Source organism: Bactrocera tryoni, chromosome 4 (assembly GCF_016617805.1).
Source record: "Bactrocera tryoni isolate S06 chromosome 4, CSIRO_BtryS06_freeze2, whole genome shotgun sequence".
Classification (NCBI taxonomy): Eukaryota; Metazoa; Arthropoda; class Insecta; order Diptera; family Tephritidae; genus Bactrocera; species Bactrocera tryoni.
The window spans coordinates 41,408,876-41,432,654 of record NC_052502.1 but is presented as its reverse complement, the minus strand read 5'-3'; the positions used below and the strand labels follow the sequence as shown (position 1 = coordinate 41,432,654).

Here is a 23,779-nt window from a genome sequence, read left to right as displayed (position 1 = left end):
ACTTGTCAGTGGAGTGCCCACTCCTATTTTTTCCAATCAGCATGAGGACATCAGGAGGACAAGTTCAAAGCATATGCTCTACAAAAAAGTTTTAGTTCGATTATGAAGCAAAACCATTACATACAATAATATATTTGAAAAATATTATTTAATTGTATACCATCTGATAAAATTTTATCCAATCTGACAAAACAAATTATATTTTCACGTAATATAATTCAAATCCAATATAAGTACATAAGCCAATATAAGTACACCAACGCTTAGTCCAGTTTAGTTTTGAATTTTTCGGTTTCGGGTGATTTTTCGAGCGTCATTCGCTAAACTGTTGGACTGTTTCGATGTGATACTAGCATAATGTTCTCAGCTACGTTATTATCATCTCTATTGCGACCTATACTCGACGTCGTTTTTGCTTCAGTTCGTTTGATATGAGTCTATCATTGACACGCCTCATAACCAAAATATTTATCAAAATGATTGAGTCGATACAAAAGAGATGTTGGCATCCTTTGCCGACGACTTTCAAGTGTTTCTTTAACTTTTTATATGTTATCGTCATAACAAACTTCACTGAATGCTTTATAGTACTACTCAAATACCTGTGTCTAAGAGAGAGTAAAATTCCCCAAAAGCCTTTTGTACGAGTAACTGGTAACTGTATTTTCATCGATTTCGTAGCAAGCGTTGTATCAATTTTTTATCGATACAGTTTGCGCGAGCAGTTTATATGGTTCAGTACGAGTTAATTTTGAACAAACAGTAAGTCTGATTAGTTAGATTTCAGAGATGATTTGCTAGAAACAAACTGGTAAATTTCCTGACTAGTCTGATACTTCACTGTACATTTCTTTAAGTGGTACAGTATTTTATAGAAATGGTTGACTTTATAAAAGTGGACAGCTCTTCGAATCATTATTGCGTACTGTATTGATATTCTCTGCCGTTCACCAAAGATGCAAATGTTAAACGAAAGACATACTTACGTAAACATATTTTTTCTGTTATGGACGCATGCGTGAATATGTTAAAGTGTTCATAATAAGTAATAATCATAAGCGAAAATTACACGGACCCATCTCTACCATTGTACATATGAAATGGCGATATGCATGTATGGATATAGCATAAATTGCGGTACATAATGCCTATGGTTGCGGATGTGTATGTACTTTTCATAAAAGATGAACGAGTGATGCCAGCGCATTTTTATGTAAATGAAAGTTTACTAGTTACTTTTCACAGTGAAACAAATTTTGTGAATAATTTTGATAGAATGTGTTTTCCATATTTCTATTATTCTCAGGCATTGTTGTAAAAAAGTACAACAAAGTTGAGGTGTTCATCAGTCGAAATAATACGATCATCATAAAGTTGCAATTATGTTCGGTGCAATAATTAATGAAATAATTGAAACATTCAGTGAATGTTTTACTTTTGTGGTTAGCGGAGATAAAGATTAATCAACTGTATTAATTAAAAATAACCAACTAATAAAATATATAAATATTATAACTTATTTTAAATTCTGTAAAAAAAATTAATCAAAGAAAAATTAATTTTAAAGCAATTCCTAAGAAATCCCAAATTTTCAAGCTTATAAGACGGTCGCAATATAATTAAAAAGTTATTTATTTAAAAAAAAAACTAGTACTTTTTAATTTTCTTTCACAACATCTTATTTTTACAAACCACGATGCTTTCAAACAACCGTCGATTTAAGATTTTCGGAACATTTGCCTATGCTTTTCATCGATTCTGATCTTTCAACTTTTTATACGAGTAATCTTGCAACTAGTTGTTCCAGAGCATTATAGTTTTGTTCTCCCAACGGTTGTACGTATCACCTAAAAATAATCGAGATTGATATAGAGTTATATACTATATGCATATATAAATGATAAGGATTACGTCCGTCCGTGAGTGCAAGCTGTAACTTGAGGAAAAATTGAGATATCTTGATGAACTTGGTATGTAGGTTCCTTGGTATAAAAATTTCGAGTTCGTAGACGGACCACTGCACATACACAAAAAGCTATTAACCGAAAACATATAAAGTACCAAACCTAGGCACTAAATTAAGATGTAAAGCTGTAATTTTGTACAGGGGATCGCAGTAGTAAGGGGTACTTGTGGGAAAATATTTTTCAAAATTAGGCGAAGCCCGCCCTCTAAAAAGTTTAAAGTATATATCTCCTAACGCACTAAGTATAATTCTTATAGGAACTTCTACCGGCAGTTTGAAAATGGATGAAATCGGAGGATAAGCCCGCTCGCTCCCCATATAACGGCACTGTTAAAAACTACTAACAACTGAATACGACAGAGACATTAAATTTTACCAACTAGATGCTTTGAGATATCTCGATGAACTTGGTATGTAAATGCCATAGTACAAAAGCAATTTCGAATTCGTTGATGGACGTAATCGGACCACTGCCACACCCACAAAAAGCCATTAACCGAAAACATATAAAGTACCATAACTATGCCACTTTATGATCAAAAAAGTCAAATAACAACTTTTCATGCCCCTATGTACCGAATATTTAGACCTCGATACCTATAGTCGAATTTTGATCCAAAATGTCGGTCAATGTGTGTTATATATAACCGAAATTAAATGATAATCCTTCTCTTATAATGGTATGTCTGTATGCCAAAAATGGGTTATATCGGACCAATACTTCCCTTAGCCCCCATATATGTACTTATACTTATATAATACTAATATAAAAATTTTCGAACTTCGGTGTGACTTTATATCGCATATATCGGCGAATATGTGAGTTATTCCAATGAAAATAAGAGAGCGTATTTTATTCATAACAATGTATCTTTGTGCCTAAAATAGATAAATTTGAGCGGAAACTTGGCCTAGCCCCTATATAACTAATATCAGGATTTTAGAACATCCGACTGACTTTACTGTTTATGACTGATTTTACACTTTAAAGTATTTCCCTCGCTTTGATTCTTGCAAAGTGCAAGAGTGTAACATGTTTGGTTTTACCCGAAATTACCCCTTCCTTACTTGTTAATACCAATTTTGTCCATCTTAAAGTCATCGTTTTTATTCATTTAAGCTTATGGCGTACACATTTTTCACCAAGCTTTCGTATACCAAAAAATAATATTCACTCATGATATGTCTAAGGTGTTTCTTTCATATCTCTGAATGTCATCTATCACAATCGGTTTCATGTTACGGTTATCCAAAATTATTTTTGGTATTCTCAGGTTTTTGTCCGTAAACGTCCACCTTTTGAACGTCCACTAGGTGCATGGTACTCAATGCTCGACTGCCCGCAACACTCATTTCTCACTACAGAGCAAATGACTGGTTTTACATTGAGTGAAATTTTTATATACTAGCACCGTATTTTTATCCACAACAAATCCACATATGATAACTATGCTTAATAATATGTATATATATGTACATATGTATATATAATAGCATATGATCTACTTGTTATCTCTTATCCGGAACGGTAGGAAATATCTATTGACTATTTTTCGAATACGAAATAAAAAAATGTACATACTCGTACTTATATATTTCCAAAATTAAAGCAGCTTCAAAATACCTGAGAGATTAGTTAAGTAATGGTTTTCAGATTTGGGATCTTAATATAGACATCTAGATCTAGCACTGCTAACATATCAAGTTTGTGAGAAGTCAACAGCAGATAAATAATTATATTTTTAATATTTTAAAAGTACGCGCTTTCACACCAGAACACTGTGCTCAATCTTAACTGCTTTACAGGCCTACCCTTAGAATCACAGTTTATTTAAACACTTACAATGATATATCTATTGAGTGTATTGTTTTTACACAGCCACAACACAAGCATATCATACTTGTACGCCCCGTACAAAAATCTTTTGCCTAGTAGTCTGTGTTTTTGCTTGACATATTGTTGGTCCTTATGTAGTTTCAAACTCATAACTATGTAAGATATAAAAATATGTACTAAAGTATCAAAGTCTGATGATGCCTGCTGTGTTAGTTTGGTCCGAAAAAATTATGTGGACAAAAAGCTCATTTAGCCAGCAAACATTGTCATTCGATTTGAAGGCGCGCATGTGACCGGAAGTAAGCATTTTAATGAGCAGCAAACTTCAACGCGTAGTGTTTACCAGTGAAGTGAATACACCTTGCGCTTATAAATGGCGCTACTAAAGAGAAAATTGCAGAGCAATGCCTGGATGCCGCATGCTGGCATAACATACCCTTTGACATTAATTGCCGCCAATTTTCGTGCACCTATGTACATATGGTGGGTCTGCGTGCTGCAAACAAATCAAATGAGTTCTTATTGGAAGTGAGAAAGCAAGAGACTCGATCCACTCATTTTCCATTCATGTTCATTTGAATTTTTCCAATATTGGCGCTCAGTTGCCGTTGAATCCAAGAGATGAAAATTTTGAAAATCTTAGAGGCTGTGAATGTTCTTTTGGCAGTTGCCGTGGCTAAGATGCCTTCGTCGGCACAAACGAACGAGTAGTGTTTATTTTGGTGTCGGAATGAATGCGTGTCGGTTGTGAGATCCGGTGCAGGCATATTTCGAATTATGAAGTCTTGCTTCTAATGGTGGGCTGACTTTATTGTAAATAATTTGAAACTTCGCAAACTAAGCTGATCAACGAATTTTGGAGAAAACAAACAAGAGACTTTCATTTCCCATTATTAAAGCTCTTTCAAACGTGGATCCACAACGTTATCGGCTAGACGGTGCATGAAGATCGATAATAAAAAATACAAAATTACGTTCGATTTAGTTTATTAAAGTTTCGAACACGCTGTTTTAACACTGCCCAGCGTTTATGTGTATATGTATGTGTATATGTGTTTATTAGTGTTTATGTATTCAGTTGGGTTCCAGTTGGCCTCAAAATATATTCGGGTACATAAAAATATATACACATGTATGTGCTTATTGCCACTTTTTGCCCTGATCGAATCATACGTGCTCGAGTGATCAATACTTTACTTTGAAGAAAGTTAAACAAATATTCCATACTTTCTGAAAAGATCGAAATAAAAACATATTTAACTCGAATTTCCACGACGTCACAAATGCAATGTGCAAAAAAGTGTTTACTCGCGGCAATCGGTTGCAATGGCGGTAGTCCCTCTTTGAGGTTGGTGGAAGCGTAAATGTGTTCTTCCAAAGCTAAACAAAATGCATACAGATCAATGTGTAAGCCAATACGATAAAACATAGTTCAAAATGCATCGCGTTGTTGTGCATGAGTGTGGATAATGAAACACGCCGGTTTTATGGAACTTTTCAGCTATATTTCGAATAAGAAATAGACGGGCCACTATAACCCAATCCAACCCGAGAAATTTAAAATAAGAAAAGTGTGGTGCGAACTGTTTATTTATCTTGTGCTACTCCGTACCGCGTCTGCAGTGATCCATATATACATATGTACACGTACATATATGTATGTATGAGTAAAAGGCATGTCAAGCTATACGCCTAAAATATTTAAAAATCAACAAAATTTGTTTACATATAGTTATCATGTGTGGATTTTTAAAAATACGGTGCAAGTATATAAAAATTTTACAAGCGTGAAATTCACACAAACGAATTTCATGAAATCGCGAGAGCACATGTTACCCGAAAACTTTTGCGGTTTTTGTTGTCATTATTTTCTTCACCTTTCTTCTTTTCCCCCCCTTTTTTTGCGGAAAGCACAATTAGTCATGAATTAACAAGAAGACAGATTTTTCATTCACGGCGCTATGAGTATGTTCTGTTCTTGAATTTTGCTAAACAATTCACTTAAATTTGGTCGCGATCTCGAATTCGGATCGTGAATGCTTATACAAACAGATGTCTATATTGATAGTTGCGCACACGAGCGCCCGATTTTCCAGTTGACTGAATAGACCCCTCACGTATGCATCTGGAAATGTAAATAGATAATATACGCACATAGATACAAATGTGCATACGATATAGAACAAATAGCCAAATGAATATGTTTGCTAGTAAATATAATTTGTTAAATATTTAGGAGTGTAAGCATGTACATATGTACAAATTTAGATGAATACTAAAAAATATAAATACACGTACTTACTGTATGCACATATGTACATACAAAAACTGATGCACTAAATACTTAGTTGCTCATACTTTAGGAATGTCATACCAGATATGAATCACTTGCATGGTTACATGGGTCTCCTCGTGCCAAAAACTATTTATTTTCAATATTTTTTCTGCGTAAAAAATTAAATTTGTATTTTATTTAAACTTTTGATTACCATATTCCAAAGTTACATATTTTACATAGATTTTTTGATTTTTTCAAACAAAATATTAAATATCAAAAAACCCTCACTATGTCATTTCGGACAGTGTCTGGAAAATAATTGTTTTCGCGTTGATAGCAGAACTTCTTATATGATAATCAAAACTGAAAAGACAAAACAGTATTAAAATTAAGACCGTAAACTTGGTATTGGACAATAAAAAACGCAAAATTTTTGTAAATCTCGAAGCTTCTGGAAAACTTCATTAAGTTTGATTGAGGAGTTCGGAAAAAATGCCTATAATGTTTTAGGTGACTGTATGGAATAGCTGATCTCGAGTGCCGAACTTTAAAAGACTGTATCTCAAACTATTAGTCAGATCAACTTGAGAATTTAAAACAATATTCTAGAGTAGCTATAAAAGTAAATAAAAGCCATGAGACCACATAACCCCTTAAAACCTTTTCCTTCTTATGGTCAAACTCATATTCGTTTGATCTTTCCATTGGAGAAGGGATCAGCAATGTTAAGTCTCTAAGCTCTGGCAATGCACCCATTAGTAATTAATTTCTAAATATCCTAAGTAGCGTCTTATAGTATTGAGCAATCGTTTCATCCCAAATCTGGAATTATTTTTCGCCTTTTCTGTTTACAATTACAGTGACATCTTAGCCAGAATGTGATTGTTATAACCTTTCATTACATTGCAAGATATACTCGTAGTATGTGGTATTGTTCCACTTTACCAGCATGAAACAATCTTGAGAAGTCGAAACATCAACTTCGATTGTAGGTGAACAGTTGGGTTCTATCAGTTTAGTTTAAAATTGTAGCATGACAGGGAGAGCAAAACAGGGTATTCCTTTTCGATATTTTTCAAAATCTATCAAAGTTCTGAGATATCAATATCAAGCTCAAATAAGTATTAATACGTTACCTCAATTTCGAAGTGATCTTGACCCAATTTTCAAGTAGCTTTCCTATTAATTCGTATAGAGATTCCGCGGATGTAAAAAGTCATTCCACAATAGTTTAGTGATCGTTGATTACGCAAGCGTTAAAATAAACATCTTTTAATAACTTAGGAGTGACGTCGATTGCGTAATTTTCACACGCATACATATGTACATACATTTATAAATTCAAACTTAGAAACAGCTATTACTCCCGGTCGGTCTTACTCAATTTATAGTCCTTATTTTTTTTTTTTATTATTCCAAAAAAATCGAAATGATGATACTGCATGATACTACAGATTATTTAGTAAACAAAAGCAAAGCTTTTATATTATTTGCTGACGAGTTAGTAATTAAAAGAGGCACACAGTGAATGGAAACTAATTTATTTGTTTTATTGTAAGAAAATTACTATACTATATGCCTGACATTCAGTTTTCCCTCCTCAGTCAATTAGACGAAAGTTGAAATGTAAGCAGAGGCACGTATAAAACTAAACAATTATATGGTAACCCTGCATATAAAATTGTAATGATAGTATTAATGCACACAATCATTTCTGGCAGCATTATTTAAAAGCCGACATGAATTTATAATACCTGATTTATATTGGGCGGCGCGGTTGGTTTCCTTCAAAACAAACACCGAAACAAAATTTATCAGAAATTGTAAATATTTAGAATAACTGGCCATTTGTAAAATACAAGTGCTTTGCCTAGTTCAAACCCCATACAAGTAAAATAATATTTACGAACCTGCAATTGAAGTCGTAAGGCTGTGTTGTACTGCAGAAAAAGTTTAAGTTATAAGGAAACACTGTCAGTAATTTTGATAATAAATAAATATATTTTTCAAACAGTATTTATTTTGCGGATATATCTCAAGACATAAACTATTTGACTTGATTTTAAGAAAGTTTGCAATCAAATTTGTTTTAAGATGTTAAAAATCAAATTTTTGGCTTTTTTTCTCTGATCTAAATGATGATGAAACAATAAAAATTATACGATGCAATTGAATTTCTAAAAATTTCATTAAAAAAGAGAAAAATCTAAAATAATTAAATGAAAATATTAACTGTTTTATAATTCAAACTTTTTGTTTCTGAAAAGTTTGAGGTTCTTCGATATATTAATGTAATTTTTTTAACAAGATATGTTGGCATCTTGGCTTTATCAGTTAAATAGACTCGGCCCGCATTTCGACAGTCCATTTACCATATTTATTTCCAGGGGGATCTTTTCTTGCACTATCACTTAGGCTTTTGTTTTATTTAGGAATACTTTATACTGATTAAATACTTTAGTCTTCTATTTAGCAATTTACTTACTATTCATTTCATTTCCATGAAAGCTTAAACTTCCCAAGTCAATATATTACTTTTATACATGAGACTCTAAACAAATCAATTTAACGCCTATGTGTATAACTATACTTTTTAAGCGCGATTCCTTGATTGAACAAACTTAAATATATTGCTTATAGATCAGGCTATAATATCAAAACCAAACTTACTTAAACTAAAAATGAATATATGTATGTATGTACAAGTATATACTCATATACATATACTTATATGAAATTATACATAAGTGCTCCATTTTCCATCTCAGCAGTAGCGCGTCGGCAAATTTAGAATGCCGTATATCATAAAATATATTATTTTCATGCCGAAACGAAACAATATTGTGGACCACTATAGCTGCCACATACTACTTACTTATATACATATTTATAAAGAAAACACGAAGAAGTTTTAACATTTAAAATGCGAAATTTTTTTAATTATACAAACAATCACGATTCATTTATACAAAAACGCAAAAATTTCAAGTGCCCCAGTGCGTGTGTCTGCAATTCCGAACTAAATAAAACAAAAATTTGTATGACAATAACAAGATGCAGGAGAGGATCTGCAAAATATAATGAAATTCTCGTGATTACCACATACGTCACAACCAAACTATGGGACCGCCGGGAAAAAGAAAGAATTTCTGTACATCGAGACGATAACCATAAATTGGGTTATTGCATCCGCCTCCAATCCGCTACGAAAATATATATATAGAGCAAGAAAATCTATGTATACTCAAAACGAGTGTTTGAAAATTAAGTGAAATCAGAAATACATTCGTATCCACGACAAAACACAAAAATATTTATTTATTTCGCATTGAGTTGCCGTTAGCGAAAAATGTTAGATATATTTCGTGGCTTGAAAAACCTTGTAAAGGTCAGTCACATTAAAACCGATTCGCCAGTATTCCGCCTACACTACTCGATAACTGTGATGATTTTGATGTCTTTCTCATTGATTATAACTACAAGACAATACGTTGGCAATCCCATTGATTGTGTTCACACCAAAGATATTCCAGAAGACGTGCTCAATACATATTGTTGGATACACTCGACATATACTTTGCGTGATTATTTCGGTAAAAAGCAGGGCATATCTGTACCATACCCTGGTATTGCCAATTCGGATGGTGACGTTCACACCAAGAAGTACTACAAATACTATCAATGGGTGTGTTTTTGCCTATTTTTTCAGGTGGGTAGTAAGCTGAAATTTAAATGTAATTATAATCATATTATTAGAAAAATCCAGGCTATGCTTTTGATATTTTTAGGTTATATTTTATGCAAGTAATAAAGCTTATTTTATGTTGACTAGTTTATTACAGGAGACGTATTTCTGAAAGTTACTAAATAGTTACTAGAGTAACAGGCTAAATAATTACAAGCTCTGTTGCAATGAAGAAAATATAGTGCTGTATAATTGAACTTACATACAAACATTGTGAAAAAATACCCAGAAATTGTAAATAAAACGCAAAATATTTAATTATTCCTCAATATTTATTCTGTCGCCTTCAAAGTTATCCCCACCAGACACTCATGTCAACGATTTTTCCAGTTCTCGTAGCAGTTCGATCGACTGAAAACAGGTTTCACGGAGCGGCAATTTTAGTTTGGGAAAGAAGGAAAAATCACACGGAACCAAATCTGGTGAATACGGTGGTTGTTCGATAGTATTCATTGCTTTTTTGGCTTTAAATTCGGTCACAATCGTGGCTCGATGCAATGGTGCATTGTCGTCGTATATAATCCATGAATTGTTCCTCACAATTCTGGCCGTTTTCGAAGGATGTCCTCACGCAAACGCCTCAACTCTGCCAAACATAACTCCGTATTGACCGTCTGTCTCTCCGAAATGAATTCTTGATGTACCAAACCACGAATATCGAAAAAAATAATGAGCATCAGCTTGATTTTTGAGCGGCTTTGGCGTGATTTTTTCATTTTAGGCTAGTTCCCCTCCATACCGTTGATTGTTGACTTGTTTGAATGTCAAAGTCATAAACGCATGTCTCTTGGGCAGTTATAATAAATTCCATGAATTTGGGATCGAAATTCGCAAGATCAAGCATGTCCAAAGAGACCTGTTTACGGTACTCCTTTTGAAAAAATTGACCTTTATCAGAACGAGTCTAGCAAGAACGCATTTCGTACCCAAATTATCCACCAATATCATTCGAACGGACTCGCGAGAGATGTAGAGCTCATTTTTCTAATACTTGCCTGACAATTTCCAAGTACCAAGCACATTCACTTTTTTAATATTTTATTCAGTTGAAGAGGTCGAAGGTCGTCCAGAACGAGCCATGTCCTGAACTTTCGACTGTCTTTGAAGGCTTTGTACCACTCGTAGGGTTGTGTTTCTGATAAAACTGAGTAACCGTAAGCCTTTTCTAATATTTTCAAATATCATTTATCCGAGGAATTTAATTACAATTTCTGTGTGTTTTTCAGTCACAATGTAAGTATATTAAGCACTTTGGATCATTTTCATTAGATTCGCCTAACGGTGGAGAGTAGCGAATCGAACAGTTTATATTATCTGTTAAAAAAGTTTCACCATAGGTACTACTTTTTACTCACTTGTCCTCTAACGCATGCCCATTTGCATTTGTTTCTAATACTTAAGTAACTCTTTGCACTGAGCATCGTCCATGCCTTATGTACTCTACAAATACATATGTATGTATTTTGATGCAAGCATAAATTATTGATCTCATTAAGTAAATCCTTAATCGTTTTGAAATTTACAAACGTCATTTTCTCTTCAAGAAGATGCTCATTTATCGGAACTGCCGATATCGGACCACTATAACATATAGCTGCCATACAAACTGAATGATCGAAATCAAGTTCTTGTATGGAAAACTTTCACATTTGACAAGATACATTCACGAAATTTTGTACACATTATTTTTTAAGGCAACAATGTAATCTCCGAAGAAATTGTTCAGATCTGATTACTATACCATATAGCTGCCATACAAACCGAACGATCGGAATCAAGGGCTTGTATGGAAAACTTTCGCATTTGATGTGGTATCTTCACGAAATTTGGTATGAGTTATTGTTCATAGAAATAATGTAATATCAGAAGAAATTGTTCAGATCGGATTACTATAGCATATAGCTGCCATACAAACCGAACGATCGGGATCAAGGGCTTGCTTGGAAAACTTTCGCATTTGACCTTGTATCTTCACGAAATTTGGCATGGATTACTGCTTAAGGTTGATTGTCACAAAATATGCTGAATTTGTGATTATTATTGGTCAGTGGGACGATAGTGTAAATTCTAGCGAAGCTAACATCTAATACTATCGAAAAAGAGCATCCCATATAAATACATTTTACTCAATTATCCAAATTGCTATATATTGTATTTGCATTGGTGAAATAGGAAATGATATTATTTAGCAAAAATAGTTTCGTATAAACAAAACACTCTTCGCGCTTTTATTATGCACAAATTAAATAGTCTACGGTTAGTGATCTTACGCGTCCACCCCAGACTCGCGAAAAAGTATACATATGTATGTATATAGTACGTATGATATATTCGAGATGGCATAGAGGAAATAAAATAATTTAACGCTACTTGGTATCGTCACATCGGCTATCCACCTCTTCGGCTTCCCTCAAATAATTCATTGGAAATATTGGGCACTGCATTTAAAATAATTTATTGTACTCTAATCTGTTACACAATTAAAAAATTATGATACAATGTGCTGAGGAAAGCTTAGGATTTAGCAGTGTCATTTAACACGCCCCAATGAACGCTTCAAACATTTTCTACGCGAAGAATCTTGTCAATTGATTCAATGCTCAATGCGCGATCTCGTATTTTATATCAAATATTGGTCGTAAATTTGGCAGCAAGACGTGGGTAAAGATCATAATCATGAAATAAATTTAATATTAATGATTAGCTTCATGAGAGACGATTTCACACATTGATGCTGCCAACATGTGTGTGAAAATCCCAGCAGGAATATACACTACTTCAGGTCCATTTGAAACTAACTTATTTTAGGAAATTAGTGTGCTATTATTTCAACATTCAACGAACAGGTTCAAATCTTTAGATCTTCTCGGCTGATAATAATAATTTGCCCCATATCAGTGTTCATGATAATTAGTATATCCATCGTTTAATATTATTCGTGACTTAATGAGTTCAACCGAGAGAGACTAATAGGTTAAATTTTCTGACTTTCACTTGTTAATACAGATAATAAGTTTTAAAATAAATATAGAAGCCATATCATACCTCGTGATTTGTTACCCGACCATTTACTACAGACCATACTCATTTACCATAAGCAAATATAGTGGAATATAAACTTTTCAAATAAACGGTCTGCCGACATTGTATGCACCTAGGTTCTTTAGCTACACTCTTACCCCTTGGTCTTCGCTGACTCTTGGGACTATCACATTCTCTACAAAAACAAAGAACTTATTCAGTAAATTAAAAGAGCGTCTACGCGTCATTACTGAGGGGAAACTCTATAATACATTTATTTATAGGCAGTGAATATGCCACCACGACGACATCTATTATAGTGCTGTGACACCAACAGAACGCCGCCGCATTTAGCAAAGCTCATACAAAAACATTGAAATTTTGACATAGGCGGAAAAGTAGACTAAGTGGAACTAATAAGCATTTGTGTGTATACTATCGGTATATACATATGTACATATGTATATATGCATTCTAGATCATTAAAAAGCGCTGGAGAAAAGCGAACTTCGTGAAAATGCTTTATTTATTTATTTTTCACAAGTTGTATTTTGTGCAATCTTTAAAATTATATGCTTTTTAATCGGCACTGAATTTATTAGTAAGAATACCGGCTTTTTACCGCTAGACATTGTACATATTCGAAGGCTTTCGAACGTATTCCCCAATAGTAACCAAAAATGAATACATAGACATATCAACATAGGACAGGTTAATGAAAATTTGGGGCGTCCGCTGACTGTGTGCATAGTAGCTAAGTATGTATGTATATACATATCAAGATATACATAATTGTATATTAGTTATGGTACTTATGGTATTCTAGTAGTTAAAGATCCGTATTTTTGGAATTTCATAAATAAAAGAGATCTGTTTATGTCTCTGTAGGAGATTACATACCTATTTTTATGACACAAATTGCAAAGGCTTTACGCCAAACTAAGTGGCGTTTCAATCGTGGGATGTTTCTTCCCAAATAACCAGTGTACCCACAGATTTTTTGCCGATGACAATAATAAATCTTACAGCTATTGGGTCTATAACTAAATTCGTTCAATGTACAATAGTATTGTTCAAATTATTGTCCATTTGAATCTATAACATTCGCCCATCTATCTATATATTTTTAGATTTCATCCCAAAAGAACTGCGCCGGCTTGGTGGCCAAGAACGAATTAATACTATTTTTGATACCCTGTTCTGATGCAAACCTTATTCCAGTGAGTGCGTTATGCATTGAACAGAACAAATGGTAGTCAAAATGAGTTATAAGGTGGGTGAAGCAAAACTTCTCAGCATATCCTTCTAATCCTATATCTATACAGAACACTTTGGTGATGGATATTCGGCTTTGCCGTTGATTTAGCTGGTACATATGATTTTTTTTGCGTTTAGGATTGTCGTATTTAATCCATTTTTTAACATCACTCACAATCGGATGCAAAAAAGGCATCCTTACGTACCGTTCAACCAGCATTTCTGATATGCGAAATGGTCTTTCAATAATTAATGTTCAATTCTGTTTTTAAAGGTTTGAAATGTATGCGTGAGAGGCTCACGAAAATTCCGCGAACTCTTCTTGTGTTTGGCAAAAATTTCCAACGAGTACTGCTTTCAATTCCACATCTTAAAACTGTCTTAATTGCCCAGGACGTTTTTCGTCTTCCAAGTCAAGATGCAAAATGTGCAAACTACTTTAGGTTCGTTCGCTGATCTTGAGAATGTTTATCAGAATACGATGCCGTTCGGCTGACTTTTGCATGTACAAAGTTCAACATATTTGAGATAAAAAATATTAAAAAAAAAACAAAAAAAAATGTTAATGCCCAAACTAAATAACACAAAAAGACGCATGACCTCTTCTGTCACAGCTGCTTCGACAAAAATTTTAACTAAGATGTCCAACGTATTGATATTATTTACGATATAAACTCAAATGAGGAAAGATCCACACCCTCGCTATATGATTTATATGGTCGTTTCCTGACACTAGGATTATTTTAGTTTTGTTTTGCCTTTATATCTTCATTAATGTATTATATACATATGAACTATATTCTAAAATAACGTGTCATATATCATCAAAGTAGCCGATTTTTGCGCATTGTTCAATTTGGCCACCGATTATGTCATCTTTTTACTTAAAATTGACGTTCAACAACTATCAAACTTTAAATAGTTTAAAAGCCATTGAATGTGAGGTATGTGTGTGTCGCTATATCCCAATTTTTGAAGCAAATTTCAGTTCGATTGTGTCCAAAGTATTACTAATCTCCTCAAAATAACAAGGTTTGTATTTGCAATTCCATGGACAGACAAATGTGCTTGTGACAGGTATATGTATATAGGTGTATCAACTTAAATACATATATGTATATCAATTAGCTTTATGAGTTATAAATAAGGCGTGAAGTATGAGTGATGAAACATATAATACTCTGCCTATTTTAATTTTTCCAAAAATCGCCACGACCTTAACTTTCGCCGTTAAGGATTGAATTGAGTGCTGAAAAAACTATGAAATTTTTGATGAAATAACTTTAAGGCTTTCGAGAAATTTGAAATTAATGATGTTCGTTTGTAGATGTGGTGAAATATGACTCAAATACAGATTGTCGATTAAGAATAGTTCCAAGAACGAATCCCATGAGAAATTCAAGAGCAACGAAAGAAAAATATTGAATTTTTAAATGTTTTTCAATGCTTCTTGTGGGTGAATATTATGAGTTAAAAAACAAAAGTAAAGATTTTAAAATTATTAAAATAATAATTTATATAACTTTTAGAAGAATTTAGTGTATATTTCAAATAAGGTTTAGACAGTTTTAAATGGTAGAATGAAAGTAATTATGGATGTTGTAAATATTTTCAAGTATTGCACCTGTTTAAGTTATCTGTTAGTGTTTTATTTACTATGTAGCGGTCCTCCCATCTTTTGGAAAGCTCAAAGAAATTAATGAAATTGTCGGGTCATTATGATTCGTTAATGATCATTATGATCCGTTAATGACCCGGCGATTTCACCGAGTTGATATTATATATTTTTACAAAAAATATAACCGAATGCAAAAGTTTTGCTAAAAATAAAGCAATAGCCTTAATATTATAATATTGATGACATTGTATTTGCAATACTCGAAATAAATATATGTTGTGTGGATAGGCACTAATTGCATTGTTGTTAAGTCTAATTTATTGAATTAGTTGTTGTAATGTGTCCAAAACTGACAGGTTTCAATATTTGCCTGCACATATTGTCGCGGTCGTGCATAATATGAAATAGTTTTGGGTTATTTGATGGCACATGTCACACGTAATAGTTCTCTCCGATTTGTTTAGTGCCAAGAATTAGAGTGACGACAAACTACATATAGTTTATTTATTTTTCTTTGTTTATTTTCTACTATGCCATCGTTGTGTGGGAGATGTACTTGAAAAATACTCGCTCATCATGCATACATGTGTCTGTACATTGCGGAATTATAAGATATTCATCGTAAAGCAAATGGATATTTTATTTCAGAGCTGATGGTAGTTTCCTTGGTGTGAACCAAGCAATAATCCGCTGCACGATTTTCGTTGGAAATACTTGTATACTTGAATGTGTATTTTTAAAGCAAATTATGAAAACTAGTACTCACTTATAAAATCAATTGCATTTCAATATTTATAGTATAGATATTCCAGCTTTTATAAAAGTCGACATTTGTAATAACATATTTAAGCGCTTTCATACCCACAATTACAAGTTTTAAGACACAATTATTGACTTATGGTACAGTCAGTGTGTGTTCGAACTCAGGCTCTGAGAAGCTTTAGTCTCTTCTTATTGCTAAGAACTCTATAACAACGATAAGTTTCGACGTTTTTCTCTGCATATGAGATGTGTAGCGTGGCTTATACTCTCTATGCAGGCGTCTTGGCGGAATAAAACAACTTTTGTTTTGGGAAGAAAAATTTTCTATTGTATGAAACTGTATATATATCAAAAATCTTAATAAAAGCTTTATACTAAAAAAATTAAAAAATTCAGTACAGTCACACTATTTCGGTGCTAAAAAGATTAATAATCACTGAAACATGAAGATCCATTTTCGACTGTATTATGTATGGGTATTCGGAGCAACGAATGGACATAAAAAGGTACCTCTTTTCCACTAAATTGTGTTTTCAGAATTTTAGTTAGCTATAATTCCAACCAATTCTAATTTAAAATAAGAAAAAAAAAACCACGACAGCATGAAATCGATAACACTCTTGGACAGAAAAATTTTTTGTAGCAAAAAATGGAATACACATTTCTTTACCATATCTTGATTTTGATCGACCAGTTGTATAGTAAATGTATGCTATAGACGGTTCGAACTAATGAACAGATTCTTAATTAATAATTTCCCGCTTTACGATTGACTTTAGACTATAAATATTAGAAAATAAATGTAATATTCTGAACAAATAGAGTGAGAACGTTTTCATAAGATTAATGTGGTTTGTTTTCGAAAACTGAAAGGATGGACCGATTTTCCATGGAACGTATAGTCCCAATTGTACTCAATGTACTACTCATTTCTGTTTTTGATTGACTTAAAAGTTTAAATACGGTCATCATCATATTTCATCTTTAAGGCGCATTTTTGAGCCCTAAAAATCTCATTGAATTCGTAGCATAGGGGAAAAAAGTTTTCCTAGTCCAATCCGCTGTTATGGAGAAGCATACAAGTTTTTCTCAAAATTGCACTTTACAAATACGACGAAGATGTTTTCTAAACTAAGCCACTCACGATTTTATAATATATAAAATATATATAAATATAAATATGTATATGCATGTATATACATATGTGAATGATCAACATGACGAACTGAATCAATTTGGTCCTCTAGTCTTCCAGTTTTTGAGATATCGATCTGAAATTTTTGAAAACGTTCTTTTCTCTCCAAGAAGCTGCTCATCAACCAAATTCTGTAGTTTACATTCGGATTAATACTTCCCTAAAATAAAGTTTGTCGAACCTTCGGTATATCAGCTAAATGTGATTTACTTCAACGAAAATAATAAACCGTGTTCCTCTAAAGTATCTTAGTGAAACTCGGTGAGTGTTTGATATAATAGGTTTTCAAAAAAATTTTGCGGTATTTTTATTGAATTTTCAATTGTTCATAAAATTGGTTACAATAATGCGATTTAAGTCAGATATGCACCGTTTTGTTCAATGACGCGTTCCCAATGAAATGCCAACTTCATAATGCCCCTCTCATAGAAGCTCGCTTCCCTATTGGCAAAAAACTCGGAGAGCCAATTTTTCCAGGACTCTCTTGTGGTCAACTTCAGACTACCAAGCGCGTTCGCCATGGACAGAAACAGGTGGTAATCACTTGGTGCGAGATCCGGACTATACGGTGGATGCAAAAAAACCTCCCATCCGAGCTCCCGGAGCTTCTGGCGCGTCACTAAAGATGTCTGTGGCCTGGCGTTGTCCTGATGGAAGACAATTCGGCCTCTGTTGGTCAAAGATGGCCTCTTCTGCATGAGTGCTGCCTTCAAGCGGTCCAGTTGTTGACAGTACAGGTCCGAATTGAGCGTTTGGCCATAGGGGAGCAGCTCATAGTGGATTATTCCCTGCCAATCCCACCAAACACATAGAAGAACCTTCCTGGCCGTCAATCCAGGCTTGGCCACCGTCAAAGATTTTGCAACGAAGTTTGTAGCATCTATATGTATATGCATGTTCCATTCACGATTTCGTCAAATCTTTTCACTAAGTTTTCGAATATCGGCTACATCTGAAGGTCTTTGCCGGCTGTAATCTTGGCAAGTTGCTAGAAAATAAAATGTTCGATTTCACCCGAACTTAGCCATTAAATGTTCACATTTTCCTATTTGGTGTTTATTACTATTACAAGAATATAGAAAAAACTTGGCACGCGACCATGATCGTGGGTAAACCTTGGCAAACCCTCTAGCACTCTGAAACCAAAACAATAAATTGTCAATCGAAAATAATGTCCCAATGTCCGGTTCCACGGAAAAGTTGAAAAAAAGTTTTCACAAAATAGCGATTGCTTTGAAAAAAAAAATTATTTATTGTACCACATTTTGTGATAAGTAGATATATAGTAAAAATTTAAATTCGGAAATATGGACCCATACAAAAAGACAGTTTCAAGAAAAACGCGTTGAAAGTTTGGCGTAGAGACGAACCAGTTTGGATGCTGGGTCTGCACATTATCTATATCTCCGCTAATAATTCGAATTTTGAAAAATCTCTATATTTTTAAATGGTAAAACTTTGATAATGTAAAAAATAATATTTTTCTAGTCAAGAAGGCCCACTTAATAATAAATTTAATCTTACTTAAATTATGGGTAGAGTTATTTTGATAGACACGAACAATTTTAAACAAGTTTATTTCATGTTTATAACAAAGTAAGACAATTTATTAAAATATCGAGTAAATTATATTAGCAATCACAGTTTAAAAAAATTCTCTAAAACTGAGTAATACTCTCTTATGTTTAAATATGTATGCGTAAAAAATTAAGTTCGTACATAAAACAAGAGAAATTCATCACCGGCACTCATTCGGCTCGCCTGCATGTTCAAAGTACAGATATGCATCAATGACGTTTTCGTTGAAATTAAGCGTGAAATTTTGCAAGCACTTTCGTATACCGATCGTTGCTTTCCGTTTGTAGTATATGTCCGTATGTATGTACATACATATATCAATTTTCCGTTTGCCTGCATGGCAACGTTTTCTTCTGTGTTGTGAGCTTTTATTATAATTTTTGAAAACAATTACAAAATCGCCTTGCTACAATGCATACTTGGCATATTTTCAAAATCAATTTTCAAGTTGAATGCATTAAGCAGAAAACATACGCAAAAGTAAGTTTTCACATAAACATGCGTATACAGAAATGGAATTTTGAATAGGCGCGGGTAGATGTTGGTGGCTCTGGCGGCCATGCTGATTTGTCGGCGTCTGTCAAATATTTTGCTTACAATTCTACCCCTGACTGATTGTAATTTAGACTATCTGGATACGTTGATATACGCGGTCACCATGTTTGACGACACCAACATATTGTATAAACGCAATTGATTAATACACCGGTACTTCGAAGTTAACTTTTACAGGTGGCGCCTTAAATTTTTATAACATTTTTTTGAGGAATTATTGTTGTTATCGGGAAATGAGCGAATTTATGTTTGGTAAAAATTCAAACTTTGCTCAGAATCCAACATTCGATCGAGGCTTGTGACCGATTATTTGACTAAAAATCACATTTTAACCATTAAGAACTCCCCGTATTCACCTGATATGGCATCGTGCGACTTCTTCCTTTTCGGAAAAATGCATTTGCCCATTAAAGGAAAGCGTTATCCAGACGTAGAGGTCATTCAAAAGGCTTGCACCGGTATTCTGGCGGTCATACCGGCCAACGAGCGAAAACATTCGTTCGACATGCTTTTGGACCGAGCAAAAAGCTGTATTGAAACAGAAGGAGACGGTTTTGAATAAAATAAATTGATTTTGCCGAAAAAACAATTTTTTCCGTTTTTTTTTAGTTTGCTTTGAAGACACCTTGTAGATTAAAATGAAAGATATATGTATCAATGGTTCGAAATAAGTATTCTGCTGATTTTATAGAAAACATTGTTAAGGATATTAAGAAAAGAGAATCGGTTATGACTATTGCAAGAAAGTTTGGAGTAAATCATACATACTATTGTTTCCCGAACATTAAGCCGATTTCGCAAATCAGGCTCTTTAGTTAAAGTGCATACTGATGGATGACCGCGGAAAACAACAGAACCAGAGGTTAAAGCAGTCATTCGGGAAATAAAAAAAATACTCTTTTATATCTACAACAACTATTGTAAGACAGCTGTCCAAGAGCGATTTCATGCTACAGGAGGGCAAAAAAGCCGTATATTTCATTAAATAACAGACTGGCGTGACTGGAATTCGCAAGGATGCACACAAATTGGACGATTACCAAATGGCGGACTATTATTTTTTCTGAAGAATCGAAGTTTAATATGAAAGATTCAGATGGGCTGAAGCTGGTAGGCAGACCGAAGAGACAACGCCTAAATCAACGTTACAGGCAATATACTAGTGTGGGGTTGTTTTCCAGGGTATGGAATAGGGCCAATTATCATATAAATATCATTTATGTACAAAAATATTTTTTATAATATTATGCTGCCGCATGCGGCAGAAGAAATGCCTTTAAAATGGAATTATCAACATGACATCGACCAGAAATACACTGCTATTTTATAAAAGGTTTTGAAGTGACCCGCACAGTCATAAGATCTCAATCCCATAGAGGATCAATGGGAACATAAATTTTTCAATCATAAAACCATTTCGTGTTTCAGTTTTGTCGCACCAGATTTTTGGAATTTTATATATTTTTTTAATAAGTTAATTTGTGTAATTTTTACGAGTTCAAAAACTAAGAATGAATGAACTACTACCTACTTTATGATCTTATTAATTTAAATACCGACACGGTAGATTGCGTGTTTTAGCTTTGTCGCACACTGTATATCACAGTTTAAGAATATGCGCTTATGGATTTCAAACACGCGTGTTTTATATGTATGTAATGCTATTTCTAATGCCATCAACTAATTTGTCTTTACAATAATTGACAGACTTTTAAACGATCCCAAATATGGGAAATTTTGCCTTCTATTGACTTTACACCATTTTTATTGGTGAAAGTTAATCTTAAAAAATAAGATGTGAACTGATGAACTAGTTGCAACAATTTATAGTACACTTTTATACATGCTTCAAAACCCGCTACGGCCCTATTTCATCACATATTTTGTGGACATATAAGCTGGAGGAGTATTTGAAATCATATTTTTAAGCCCTACTTACATCGAAAAATGTTTAAGGATGGCTTGTTTTCAGGGACATGAGTAATATAGATAGTATATGATAGAGAGTGTCTGAACGTATGCAAAGAAAGTCTTGACATCATTATGTCTGAGATGATATACGCGTACTGTTCCTCATTCCTGGTTATTTATCGGAACCGTATAACTATATCATATAGCTATCATACAAACTGAACGATCTAAATCAAGTTGTTGTATGGAAATTTCTTCATTAAGTTTTAGGGTATTTAATATTAAAATAACCGATGTACTATATAATATAATATACTGTAATAAGATGAAAATACCGGAAATAAATAAGTATGTATTTGCATGTTTTATTCTAATGTTTAAATTGAGTGTTATACCGGTTGTTTTGAAATAAAACAAAATTAGAATTTTAGTTTTTAGCAATATTTAACAAATATGGAAGGACTGAGTTCATTCATACTCTACCAATTGGCAATATACAACGGCAGGAAAAGACTTTGAGGTGTTGGCGAAAATTTATATTAAACAAGTAAAGAAGGCTAAATTCCGATCCAATGCAACATTTTATACTTTCGCAATTTATGGGGCTCCAACGCGCTGAAAGATTGTAAGATATTGACTAAACTTTGTATTGAACAAGTAAGGAAGGTCTATGTTCAGGTTTACCCGAACATTTCATACACTTGCAACTTGCAGAAATCAAAACCAGGCAAATACCTTAAAGTGTAAAAAAACAACCAGAGGATCCAACCAATTTTATATATACACATATTCTATATATAACTCTCCATGAAGAAGTTCGAATAGCAATTACCCGTCTGAAGGACAGCAAAGCAGCGTGGGCCGATGGATTGCCGGCCGAGCTATTCAAACACGGCGGCGCAGAACTGATAAGGAGCATGCATCAGCTTCTTTGTAAAGGTCGAACGAAAGCATGTCCAACGATTGGAATTTAAGTGTGCTCTGCCCAATCCACAAAAAGGGAGACCCCACATTCTGCGCCAACTATCGTGGGATAAGCCTCCTCAATATCGCGTGTAAGGTTCTATCGAGCGTATTGTGTGAAAGATTAAAGCCCACCGTCAACAAATTGATTGGACCTTATCAGTGTGGCTTTAGACCTGGAAAATCAACAACCGACCAGATATTCACCATGCGCCAAATCTTGGAAAAGACCCGTGAAAGAAGAATCGACACACATCACCTCTTCGTCGATTTCAAAGCTACTTTCGACAGCACGAAAAGCCGCGATGTCTGAATTTGGTATCCCTGCAAAACTAATACGGCTGTGTAAACTGACGTTGAGTAACACGAAAAGATCAGAATCGAGAAGGACCTCTCCGAGCCGTTCGATACCAAACGATGCATGGTACACTTTATTATTCAGTATAATCTCCCTGAACATTAATACACTTGCTTCAACAATCCTCCAATCTTTGGATTCCATCCCTGAAGTGAGAATCCGGAAAGTCTGCAAAATCGCTTCAACAGCCGTTATGACCTCCTTATTTGACGAAAAACGGAATCTGGTGAATACGGTAGATGCTTCAACAATTCGAACTTTAATTCATGAATTTTAGCCATTGTCAAAATGCTCTTGTGCACTGTCTTGTCTTTTTCACGAATTTTTTCCTTCAACTGGTTCAAAAGGTTGCAATAATATTCAGAATTAATTTTTTTAGCAGTTTGAGAGTAATCCACAAAAAAATTCCTCTCGCATTCCAAAAAACTGATTCCATAACCTACTTTGTCGATTTCCGGACACGAACTCGTTTCGAAGCCGAACAACCAGGTTCATACTACTCTTTAGTCTCTTGTTTTGATTCACGATCATGGTGATAGAATTTGTTTTTGTTCCATTGGTAGCGAATGCGGCACCCATTGTCTACACAGCTTTCTAAAACCTAAAATTTCACTTAAAATATGCCTCGCACTGCCTAATGCGACGTGTAGAGTCTCTACTAAATCTTTCTAAGTCAATTGACGATCTTCCAAGACCATATCCTGTATTTTGGCTATGATTTCTGGTGTTGATGCG

General features: G+C 33.9%; 1 protein-coding gene across 2 annotated transcripts in view; it reads left to right on the top strand.

Moving 5' to 3' along the window:
- LOC120773932 (innexin shaking-B) overlaps positions 1–23,779 on the top strand; it is a 69,973-nt gene that overhangs the window by 30,508 nt on the left and 15,686 nt on the right. The window contains exon 1 of one of the 2 annotated variants that reach the window (XM_040103131.1): positions 9,317–9,790. The exons of the other annotated variant lie outside the window; for it this stretch is intronic. Coding sequence (XP_039959065.1) covers positions 9,431–9,790 — 360 coding nt within the window. The 5' untranslated portion in view covers positions 9,317–9,430. Of the gene's footprint in view, positions 1–9,316; positions 9,791–23,779 lie in introns of those variants that run through there. 2 annotated transcript variants of the gene reach the window in all.